At 43.3% G+C, this 12,686-nt stretch overlaps 1 protein-coding gene across 3 annotated transcripts in view; it reads right to left on the bottom strand.

The window, feature by feature from the left end:
• The window catches only part of THSD4 (thrombospondin type 1 domain containing 4), a 687,670-nt gene that overhangs the window by 21,856 nt on the left and 653,128 nt on the right, over positions 1-12,686 (bottom strand). For all 3 annotated transcript variants that reach the window (XM_045395681.2, XM_073996160.1, XM_015453017.3), the window contains 2 exons: positions 12,004-12,177; positions 2,516-2,689 (listed from right to left, as the gene is read on the bottom strand). In XM_045395681.2, coding sequence (XP_045251616.2) covers positions 2,516-2,689; positions 12,004-12,177 — 348 coding nt within the window. The remainder of the gene's footprint in view (positions 1-2,515; positions 2,690-12,003; positions 12,178-12,686) is intronic.

Genomic DNA, 12,686 nt, shown 5'->3' with positions numbered 1-12,686 from the left:
AGAATGGCGTAAACCCGGCAGGCGGAGCTTGCAGTGAGCTGAGATCTGGCCACTGCACTCCAGCCTGGGCGACACAGCGAGACCCCGTCTCAAAAAAAAAAAATAAATAAAAAACAGAAAAAGACTCCCTAAGCTTGATATACTCCTAGTTTCCAGGGATCTGGGAAGCAGCAGAAATGGAATATATGCCTTTCTTGGTAGAGTCAGAAAGACTCTAAGGCCAGAAACTCCTTAGTCTCTGTCTCTCCGTGGACTTATGTCTCATTCTCTCAGACTGGCTTTTTGCACAAGCCTCAGTAGGGCCACTGCCAGAACTTGAGCTCACAACCTCCTAGTGAGTCTCTTCCCTAAAACACAAATGAAAAGTCCCCGGGAAGGATTCTGTTTGGCTCAGCTTGGGTCACATGTCCACCTGTTGGGTCACATGTCTACCCCTGGACTAATCACTGTGACCAGGTTGGTGGGGTATTCGAAATGCCAACTTTAATTCAACCCATATGGTTGGAAGGAACATTTATTTTTATATTCTGAAGTCAGTTAATGTTTAAAACTTACCTTTCAAGAAATAAGCATGCTCTTATTTAATTTTCTTTGGGGAGTCAAATTCCTAGGGCAGGGAGTTTCTATCAGGCCCTGATATCCTTATAAATCCAGAACCAAAACCTTGGCCACATTAAATTGTATCTTGACCCTTTTGGACAACAGGGCAACCAATCCTTTGTTTCTAATCTTAGCAGAAATAAAGGTTGTCTTTGCCAGTGTTCATACCACTCTTAGTTCTTTGAGCTTATGTATAAGTCAATAGGAGGCCACAAGAAAAAAGGCCCTGAATCCTGCTCCCTTCTCTTCTAAGAATGGTAGACATATGAGTTCAATTGTACTGCTTATTTCACATGTGTGACTATAATGATCTGATATGATTTCACACATCTATGGATATTTGGTATAATTGGTGTCCCATATGTAGTCACTGCTGAATTATCTTTGGGGTTTAGGTCCTATGTATTTTACTACCAGTAATGAGATAGCAATTGCTGGCAGAAAAAATAAACATAGAGCAATGGGAACTAATATTTATTAGGTATTTCTCATATCCCAAGCAATAGATAACTCTCTTTATGTATAGCATCTTACGAAAACCTCATAACAACCTTAGGAGGTTGGTATTATTATCTTCATATTCAGATGAGGAAACAGGCTCAGATAGGTTAAATCACTCACCTAGAGCCAGAAAACTAATGAGAAGTCAAGCTGGGATCAGTTAGCAAATGTGTCTAACTTTGATATTCACCAGAGTAGCACTGGAAGTACTTGAATTCTTTCTGAATTCTCTATATTTTAAGAAACATTAAAGGGAATTTTGAAAAGAAAAACATTTCCCTATGCTTTTTGCATAAAAACCCTATGTTGAAGTGGGAGAGATGATAGCGTTTGGATATCTTCACATTCTATTTCTCACTTGCCATTACGCCATATGCATTTTCACATCCTCCTAACGATCACTGTCATTGTCACCTTATATTTTACTGAGTTATGATATGCCATAATATCTGTAACCATCCTGCTGTCATGAACATCTCTGCTGAAAAACTTTTTTTTTTCTGTTGTTAATTATTTCCTTAAAATGCAACCCCAGGAGTGGGGTGACTGGGTTAAGGCAAATGAACATTTTTATGGTTCTTGACTTTTATTGCCAAATTGCTTTCCAAAGGGCTTGTATCAGTTTACAAGGACAAGGCAGCACATTTTTTTCCAAGGTCAGTTTTTAAAGCTACTTAAAAGAAATAAAATTCTATATGGAGCCAGAGGTCTTGATAATGTGTAAATCATGATCATAAGCCAAACAGTCCTTGGAGAACTAGCCAGCCCTGGGAGCCAAATGCTAAGTGGCCCAAGAACTCCAATACTGATGGTAATCAAGACAAGGCAGTCATTTCCACATTTTCTTCGTGGGGTTCACGTTCAATTTTGGAAGAGTGAGGGAAAATGTAATTCTTCAATTATTAAAGTATTCAGTATTATTTATTCTTCATAATTAACAATTCCAACTTTTAAAATTTCTGCTTCTGACACTGTCAGAAACGGAAAAAGCTGGCTTTATTAACAGGAATAATAATAGCAGCAGCCAGCATTTCTTGTGTGTCAGGCACTGTGCTACATACTTTTTGTACATAATTTCATTTCTTCTAAAAATAACCTCATAAGGTACCATCATTGCCAGCATTTTATAGATGAGGAAAGCATGCTAGGCCATAAGCTCCCTGAGGGCAGGGATATTTGTGTTGCTCACTGATGTAGCCTAAGTACTTAGATGAGCACACAGTAGGTGCTCAATGAATACTGTTGACCGACTGAGGCTCCAGAAATATAAATAGCTTCTCCAGGGTCACAGGTAGACAGTGGCACAGCTGGGATTCAAAGTTGGGACACCTGACACAAAGTCCTGGTTCCTAATCCCTCTGGTATGCTGCCTTTTGCCTGGCACAGGCAGACGTACCCCGTTCTGGCCACTCACCTGACTCCAGCTCCCGGCAAACCACTCCACCTTGCCTGTGCAGGGTCCGTTGTCACATGGGGTGGCCTCTGCCGGCCGGTTGTTCCCACAGCCCTCCAGGGGCAGGCTGCTGACATGGTTGGTCATGCACACCACCGAGCGTGTCCGCACTCCGGCCCCACACTCCGCTGAGCACTGTGAGACAGGGGAAGGGCACATTAGTGGGGAGGCCCTGGCAGCTGCTGAAGCCACTTTCAAATGATGGAAAGGAGGATGGAATGCTTCATTTTCCTGCCATCTGTTTCCCCTAGAAATATCTGACAGCTTCTCGTGCATAGCCTACTCCATTACGAGATATCAGTATGACAACTCCCTGTCTTAGATTTTCTGGGTTGGGCTTCATTCCAAATTCCAAATATCCAATCTCGCCACTGCAATTAATACACTTATACTTGTTAGACTATCCTTCCCAGCTTTTGCTTTCAAAAATATATTCAGCTTGGCTGGGTATGGTGGCTCACGCCTGTAGTACCAGAGCTTTGGGAGGCTGAAGTGGGAGGATTGCCTGAGCTCAGGAATTTGAGACCAGCCTGGATAGCACAGTAAGACTGTCTCTACAAAAATTCAAAAAATTGGCCAGGAGCAGTAGGTGTGCACCTACTGTAGTCCCAACTACTCAGGAGGCTGAGGCAGGAGGATCGCTTGAGCCCAGGAGTTTGAGGCTACACTGAGCTATGACTGCACCACTGCACTCCAGCCTGGGCAACAGAGTGAGAAGACCCTGCCTCTAAAAATAAAAATAAAAATAAAAATAAAAATATATTCAGCTGAAGAAGAATGAGTACATGAAAACCTGGGCACATTCCTACCTGCTAGTAGCCAAGTCTGGGCTGGGAAAAGAGGGGGACTTGAATCTGTCACCTCAATATTGCTGCCTGATAGTAAGGTAAATTGTTCTAGTCCCTGAAGGCCACAGCTATGAGAGGATTGGGAAACAGCTTGGTATAGAGGGAGAGCTTGGATTTGGAACTAGGTGCATCAGTGTTGATATCCTCACTAGCTATGCGGCCTGGAGCAAGTGACCCAGCCCCTCCTACCTTTGGCATGCTCATCTAGACAACTGGCATAGAAACACATTTCTGGCAGGGCTATGGAGACTGTATAATATGCTTTGCAGGCAGGGGGTGCTCAATAAATGGTATAAGGGGCTTCAACTCCTACATTCCCACTCCAAGATAGAGAAACAAAGCCTCATAGGGATAAAATCTTCACTTACAGCCAAATAACTATTAGTGATTTTTCTACTACAATCACACAGTTCTCTCCTAGGAGACAGTGAAAGCATTCCTGAGTCACAGCCCAAAGCTCTTAGAGCATTTTCCATCTGTCTCGGCATACTTTGGAATGTGCCCTTATTTTGGTTCTCATCTTATCTTGTCTTTTCTTTTTTTCAAGACACGGTCTCGCTTTGTCACCCAGATAGGATTGCATCACCCAGGTGGCGTGATATCAGCTCACTGCAGTCTCGACCTCTTGGGGTCAAGCGATCCTCCCACCTCAGCCTCCTGAGTAGCTCCAGGTGCTCACCACCACGTCCAGCTAATTTTTGTATTTTTTGTAGAGATGGGATTTTGTCACGTTGCCCAGGCTGGTCTCGAACTTCTGAGCACAAGATCTGCCTGCCTCGGCCTCCCAAAGTGCTGGGATTGCAGGCGTGTGCCACCACACCTAAACTTCATCTTATCTTTTCAAACATTTTTTGGGCATCCTCAGCTGGGTGTCCTACGGGTACCTTGAATCCAGCATGTACACCTTCGCCACTGTTACCATTCCTCCTCTTTTCTGATTTGCTTTCAAGTTTCTACCTGGATTTGAAAGTTGACTGTTCTCCTACCCTCTTGCTTCCAACATCTAGACAATCATTAGGTCTCACAGACTCTAGTTCTGCCACATTTCTCTAATCCGTCTTGTCCCTTTCCACCCATGGTTCCCAGTACAGTTTACTTTCTTACCCTGGACTGTGGCTGTAGCTTCGTGCTCAACCTCACCAGCTTTTCCAATGCATTGGGTTGCCAGGTGTTGAGAACTCCATGCTAAAAATTCCCTCTGAAGTCATCCCATTCCTAACAGAAGTCACATATGGACTTCCCAACTAGCATTAAGGGTTTTCTATACTATGGCCCTAATTGACCCAATTCTTCTAGACTAATTTCCCATTATCCTATCCCACATACCTCCTGCTGGACAGACTCAGAGTGGCTGCTATTCCCTGATCACATAAAAGGCTAACAGACTCCTTGCCCCTGCAATTCCCTCCACCCAGCATGCTCTTTCCCTTCACTGGACAGATCAGAAGCCTTTAAGGCTCAGCCTAAATACCATCTCCTCCGTGAAAACTATCTTGACTGCCCAATTTAAGATGTTCTTTCCAGTCTTGGAATTCTCATGGCACTCTATGTGCTGCTTCCTGCCTTTGTATTATGATTATTTGTGTCCTTTTTTTTTTTTTTTTTTTTTTTTTTTGTCTTTGCTGAAGTAGCCTTGGTGAGAGCAAGAACTAATGAATCATCTCTAATTCTTTCTCAGGTCAGTGTCTTACTCATGAGTAAATCCATGAATATCAGTTGCATATAGACTTGGGCCCTGCCTTGTTCATCTATTAGCACTTTCCAATCCTAGACGTGGCCCTTTAGCACATGACCAAAACCCTTTCTAAGGGTTTCTGGGTCGTTTCTTAAAAATAGAGTCAATGTTTGAGTTCTACCCATATTATTTTAGAAAATAAAGCAATAGAATTTTAAATAAAAATGGAGAAAAGGGCAAAACAATCCTTACAACCTTATTTTCTTATCAAAATTTCCACTTTCATTTTTGTATGCTGCCATCTAGTCTTGTAAAATCACATGTTAGTATGAGTGATCAAACATTTACCTTTCCACTGCTAAGCTGGGCCTGACCCCTCAGGGAAGAAACTCCCTCTGGAGCAAAGGGCTTGAAGGTGATCAGAACATGCCACCCCAAAATGTGTTGCTTTGGCATATTGAGTATTTTGAGCTGAAGGCTATTGAGAAATAGCAGATGCAGGAGGACCTCTCTGCCTTCCCCCTTTCTGCCTAAAAACCAGTGCATAAAATTCCCACGAGAAAGGTGCCCTCCCAGCACTAGGAAGAATAGAACATTCTCGTCATTGGAGAGGGGAGTTGACTCCAAGATGAGTCTGCAAAAATAAACTTTAATAAAATAACCCTTGTCTTCTGTTTCCCCCATATTTTTCTTAGTCAATTTCTCACAATTTACTGTCCCTAGAAGCCCCAGCCCCTTTACTTTTTCCAATTACTTCTCCATAGTTTATCACCCTTTGTTAAAATGGTATATAATCCCTCAAGTCTAATTGCTTCTTTGGGATTGTCACTTCTTTCCTATGAAGCCCCCCATGCCACTATAAAAATACTAACATCAAATAAAATTGGTATGCTTTTTGTCTGTTAATCTTTTGTCAGCTTAATTCACAGACTGCAGCCAGAGAACCTAAGAATGTAGAGGAAACATTTTTCCTCCCCTACAGGTGTGCAGACATTTTTCATGTCCTTTGCTCTATTTAGATTGTTATTAGAAATCTGGGACAATGACTCAGTCCCTTAGCTTAAACTTTGTTACAATAATTGAAATATTCTAGGCTAAAGGATTTGCTTGTTTGTTTCAGCCATGTATGATCTGGTTTTCTTCCTAACTTTAAAACTCAAGATATTTAAATATTCTTGTAAAGAATACAAGGTAGGCCAGGTGTGGTGGCTCACACCTGTAATCCCAGCACTTTGGGAGGCTACGGTGGGCAGATCACCTGAGGTCGGGAGTTTGAGATCAGCCTCGCCAACATGTTGAAATCCCATTGCTACTAAAAATCCAAAAATTAACTGGACATGGTGGTGCACACTTGTGATTCCAGCTATTTGGGAGGCTGAAGCAGAAGAATCGCTTGAACCTGGGAGGTGGAGATTGCAGTGATGCAGTGAGCCAAGATGGCGCCACTGCACTCCAGCCTGGGTGACAGAGCGAGACTCTATCTCAAAAAAAAAAAAAAAAAAAAAAAAAAAGAAGAATAAAAGGTAAATAGGATTTCAGTTATCTTCATGTTTCCAACCCTTAGACTACTTTCCAGGTAATTTCCATCTGATTAGCTAACTTAATTTTCTGCTTTCAAAACCAAGTAATGCACATGCATCTGGGAAAGTGTCTCCACATCCCCATGTACTTAACTTAAAAGAAGAATGTGAAAGACCATGCCAGTGCCCAATGGGAGGACATCACATGGATGAGGCCTGTAGAGGAGTTTCATTTTATTACAACACCTGCAGTGAAAAGCCCAACAAATGTAAATATGAAAGGAGCTCCCCACATAGAACCTGGCCTAGGAAGCTTTTCAGCAGAAGCAAGGGGAAGAAATCCCTACCAGGGAGTAGGGACTAACCTTCCAGGTGAGGCTCCAAACCACACCCACCCACTGTCCTTAAAGGATGTTCCTAAAAGAAGGACCCAATCTGCTTTGCTAGTCAGAAGAGAACATGACTTGTAATTGAACTTCTGGGCTGATAAAACACAGAAGCACATGGAATTCCTAAGCAACCCTCTGGTGGGGACTGCCTTCTCACTCCAGCAACAGTTAAATCCTAAACTTGGCCCAATTGGCCCCTAAGGGACTATAAGGCTCTAATGACTATTCTTGAACTTCAGCTTTATGTATCATTTCTTGTAATTTAAATGATTCAGTATTTTCTTCCTGGAAAACTTTCTTAGAAATTAGGTGTTACCAAACTAATGCTGGTGGACTTTCTAAAGTGTTTTTTCCTGTTGTGATTGAAAACTGCACATGTGCTTAGACCTATCATTGAATTGTAGAACCGAAAAGTCACGATGCTTACTTCTGATACGGCCCACTCTCAATTAAAAGCAGCTGAAAAGATGTTTTTAAGGTGAGTCATTAAGCCAGAAGAACTTTGTGTCCCTAGAAGTTTAAGAGAAGATTCAGACTGGGGTTACAACCTGAATTCATTTAGGTAAAGATTAATTAATTTTAAATTGGGCAATAAGACACATTCTGTACTCTTAAGTGTTTGCAAACTTTAATTTTCTTTGGTTTTTCCCTCTTGAGCTTATTGAATCAGAGGCTGTGTCTCGTTCATGACTGGCATGGAACAGGTGCTCAACACATGTTCATTCCCAGTAATAAAAAATTTCATAGTTCAGACTGAAGCTTAACAAGGCCTTTTTTTACACAAAGCAACTATTCAAAAGTGGAAGACTGCCATCCGCTGGTCATTCCAGGGGCTGAACATTTTCTAAGACCAACTAGTGGCCCAAAGGCCCCTGGTGACATGGAGCTGAAGAAGAATGAAGCAGCCCAAAGGAAACCCTTCCCACTGTGCCAACCTCATCTAGGTCATAGCTTCAAATATGTTACTGCAGCGGTTACTCAGCAATGTTACAGTTGAAAAAACTGAAGCTTAGTTAGTCACTAGCTGGCTCAGGGTCAAATACGAAATAAGTGGTGGTCATGGAGATGACACCAAAGCCAGTGTACTGGTGTCCCACTCATCTACTCTAAAATAAGCATGAACATTTAGAATTCATCATCTATTCTGAGGGTAGATAAGGCAAAAATTATTTACTTACATCATAGCACCCAACTTGCATGATTTAGAACATCTTTTCCAAAACGAACAAAAGAGTTCCCTGAATAGAATAACGTGCTCATTCTTTGCTCTATTTATAATTTTAAGCCAAGTTAGATTCAGCAAGAACTTATGTTGAGATACAAAGCAAAATTACTTTAAGGGGAAATCTGCAAGTCATTATTGGAGGGGAAATAAGTAGTGTGGAAATCTTTGGAAAATTGATATGTAGCTTTTTACTGTTCTAAATAAACATGGGAGACACACAGAGGAATGAACCACTGCAGTTATTTTCCCCAGAGTTGTTTTGTCTCTGTACGTATTGTGCTCTGAACCCACTGCCTTTTCAGAGAGCGGCAAATGTAGAGACATGGAATTTACAAACTAAAGAATCACGGCAACAAAATGACTGTAAAAGCGCTCTCAGTTGCTGCTTGGAAGACTACACTGAAATAATCTTTCTGGAGAACAATTAGCTAAAATGTATTAAGAGTTCTAAAAGCATTCATAATATTTTCCCATATTTTAACATGATTCCATGTCCCCACTATTTTACAGAGATACGAAAAGGTGCACATAAAGATTAATGCACAAGAACACTTACTGAAGTCTTTTAAAATATTCTCTTTTAAACAGTAAAACATCACCCGTGTATGGAGGCTTATATCTGTAATCCCAGCTACTCAGGAGGCTAAGGTGGGAGGATCACTAGAGCCCACGAGTTCAAGGCTTCAGTGAGCCATGATTGTGCCACTGCACTCCAGCCTGGGCAACAGAGCAAGACCTGGTCTCTAAAAAATAAAAATAAAAACTAAAAAACCCCAAACATTTAGACATAGGAGATTGTTTCAATCATGTAGTTCTACAGCTTATTATAATAAAAATCACGTTTTAAAGATTTTATGCTTATAATAATTAAGTGAAAAGAGCAGGTGACCAAATTATACATACATTATGATATAAAGATACATTTATATCTTTAAAATATGTATGAGGAGAAAAAGCTATGTAGGTAAAGTATGTATGAGAAGAAAAAAGCTTGAAGTACAGCTTAAAATAATCTCAAATTTTCTTTTAGTGAAGAGGTTTGGAGCATACTTTTCCAAATTTCTCATATTCTTAAAACAATACTGTGTTACTTTATAACCAGAAAAAAAATAAACATTATTTAGAAAAAGAATCATTCCAATACGAAAATGAAAGCCCAGCATCATTCTTTTCATCCATTTGCTGATATAGGAAATCCATCAAGTTTACTGAGAACACAAATGAGTTCAGAAACTAAAGCACAAAAGGACTAGTTGAAGAAACTAGGAATTTTTAGCCTGGAGAAAGTGGAATGAGTGCCCCGATGGCTGTAGGGCTGTCCGTTTCTAAAGAACAGTGGGACTTAGTAAGAAACACTTTGGTTCACTGTAAAAGGAGACCTCTTGACACCTTGAGCTGTACAAGAAATAGATGTAATTGTCTGGACACAGAGTGAATTTCTGATCAAGGGTTTGGGCAAGAGCTGTGGCCTATGTCAGGGACTCTGCAGAGGATTCCTCACGCTGGCAAGGAGGCTGAGCTCACAAACACCTTCCCCCACTGTGTCCGCAGTGCCACGAGCTAATGTTGGGGATGGGAGGCTTCGAAAATGGGGATACACAGAAGAACTAGGATGAGCTTTCCTGGATTCAGCTTTAGGGCAGAAGCTTGAGTCAGTGGCCAGCAGCACTTACTCTCCATCTGTTTCTCTTTGGTTAGAGCTTCCCAGATGGCCAAATTAGTGTCTGCTCCTGGGACTGGGGGCACAGTCAGATGCTCATCTTGGGAGCTCAGTATTTGCACCAAGGGCTCTCCATCTGGGGCCATCCTGGGGCTAAGGAGCAGGGGCCGCATGCCAGGAGGTGTGGGGAGCCCACAAGAAGATGAGTCACTAGGTAAGAATCTCCAGGACCATCTCTGGAGGTGGAGTGAACGCTGCATTTGCAGGCTTGTTCTTTCTCTTTTGCTGGATAACACACCCTATGGAAGTGGATTGTTATGGTGATGAGAGGGACAAAATGAAGAAGGGGCATCTTACACGGTGGAGGGAGAGAAAACCTATGTGAACGCCTCTAGGGGTGATGTTCAAAATACTCAATAACAGGTGCATGGTGGCCATTGACCGGTCAGAATGGACACTGACCATTCTGACCAGTTGGAGCCAGCCAGTGTGGCACTATGGGGCATGTCTGTTGATATTCCCAAACTGTGAAAGGGTCCTTCTTTGAGTCTGAGATACTACGGTTGTTGTTCTCATGATGCTGGGAGTTGGGATGGGTGGGGGCTCATGGGCTGCATCATGTCTCCTAAGATCCAAGAATATGACTGGGCTCCTCTGTCTTTTTTATGGCCTTGTTACTCAGAGTGTGGTCCCTGGACCAGTGGCCTCAAAGACCCCGGGAACCTATTAGAAATGTAGACTGTGGCCAGGCACGGTGGCTCATGCCTATAATTCCAGGGCTTCGGGAGGCCGAGGTGGCAGATCACTTGAGCCCAGGAGTTTGAGACCAGCTTGGGCAACATGGTGAAACCACAAACAAATATAAAAAATTAGCCGGGGTGGTGGCGTGCACCTATAGTCCCACCTATGTTGTGCGGGAGGTGGGGAGGGGGTGCTGAGGTGGGAGGATCACTTGAGCCCAGGAGGTCGAGGCTGCAGTGAGCCAAGATTGCACCACTGCACCCCAGCCCAGGCAACAGAATGAGACCCTATCTGGGAAAAAAAAAAAAAAAAAGAAAGAAAGAAAATAAATGTTGATTCCCTGGCTCCACCCCACACCTGCTGCCTCAGACCTGCACTTCAATGTGGTTCACAGGTAACGTGTACGCACGGGATTCTAGCAAGGGAAGTGGGGCAGAACTAGTGTATCCGAGAGGTAAGCTGCTAACCAAGGTCAGAGATAGCCAATCACGTCCTCAACCCAGGTAAACTCCCTAGATCTCCTGGAGAATCCAGAACCTGGACTTGGTGCCTCTGACAGCTATGCAGCTGCCCTGGGCAAACCCTCTTACCGTCCCCCCGCCCCCATGCCCGCAAATCCGCTGCTTCCACCAGGAAAGGAAGCACAATTCCTTGCCTCCTTCCTCCTTTCTCCTCCCTGTCCCAAGGTATGTTCTATAATTTGTTTAGTGTCTTTTCTCAAACTTTATTTTTGATGGTGGTAGAATACACATAGCATAAAATTGACCATCGTAACCACTTTTAAGCCCACACCTCCAGGGCATTAAGTGCATTCATGCTGTTGTGTAACCAACACCACTCCAGCTCCAAAATCCCCTTTTCATATAAATCTTCCTTTTGCCTTTGATAGATGAATTTAATCTATGACTGTTTTCCCTTATATCCAGGTAACTGGTGGGCCACTGGTCAACTATATATGCCTTTGAGTTATTCTTTGACACCTGAGACCCCCCATGGGAGGCCAGGCTACTGGGGAGGGGACGGGGTGTTGGATGTTTTGAGTTGGCAGAAAGCAGTAGAGGGGCCTGCCATTGCTGAGTGTCTATGAGACACCAGGCACGTAAAAGACATATGAATGATGGGATGTAATTATTCACTTCATCTAGTGTTATGGAGTAACCACATGGAGTGCTAAGGAGAATTCAGTCAAGTTTTTCACACCCACTCCTCACTTTTGGACCCCCTCAGTCCTCACGTAACGATAGAAAGCCTACAATAATTCCTCTCTGGGCCTTTTTTCCCCCCCAGAGCCAGAAATCAGTCTTGGGATTCTGAGCCAGTGACTCACCTTCGTGTGGTTTTGGAGGCACCTGGCAGACCTTGGTCCCCGGCACTCTGCTCATCATACTCACCCTTTCGCTCCACTCGGTGAGGAACCAGCTCTTGGCACAGGGTCCCATGTCACAGTTCTCAATGTCATTCGGCCGGAGCTTCATGTTGCATTCCTCATCGTCAACCACATCCCCAATGTTGCTCACACACTTCACATCACGGGTCCTCTGCCCCACGCCGCAGGGCACTGAGCACTGAAACACACCACACCGACGTCAGGGGAACCAGCAGCTTCAGCTCTGGGAGAGAATCGCCAGAATGGAGCCAGCAGCCTTTGTGACCAGTCCCATGAGACTGAGGCTCTTCCATGCATGTCACCACCTGGGGCAGGGATCTGAGCCCTAGAAACAATCCTTTCCTACAAGACCTTCTTAGATGCCTCGCCTACTGTAAACTAAAAATAAAATCCTAAGCCTCCCAGCTGACTGAGTGGGCCTCCTCTTGGCCAAGGAGACCCCAGAGAAACCTTTAAAACTGATTTCCTGGCCATGACAGGATGGGAGGCTGGACACACCCTGTCATACTGCCTCCCTTTTGCAGTCTAGACACAACTGACCAGCATTAATGTTAAGAGAGAAATCATAAGACTGACAGAATGGACTCTCTGTGGCAACAAGATACCAAATTATAAACAGGACCCAATGCCATGGCAGGCAAGGGTTAAGTCATACACCTCTGCCCTTAAAGAATACACTATGTTCTA

This window comes from Macaca fascicularis, chromosome 7 (genome assembly GCF_037993035.2).
Source record: "Macaca fascicularis isolate 582-1 chromosome 7, T2T-MFA8v1.1".
In the NCBI taxonomy this organism is placed as follows: Eukaryota; Metazoa; Chordata; class Mammalia; order Primates; family Cercopithecidae; genus Macaca; species Macaca fascicularis.
Note: the sequence above shows the minus strand (reverse complement) of the source record. Positions and strands in the feature narration are given on the sequence as shown.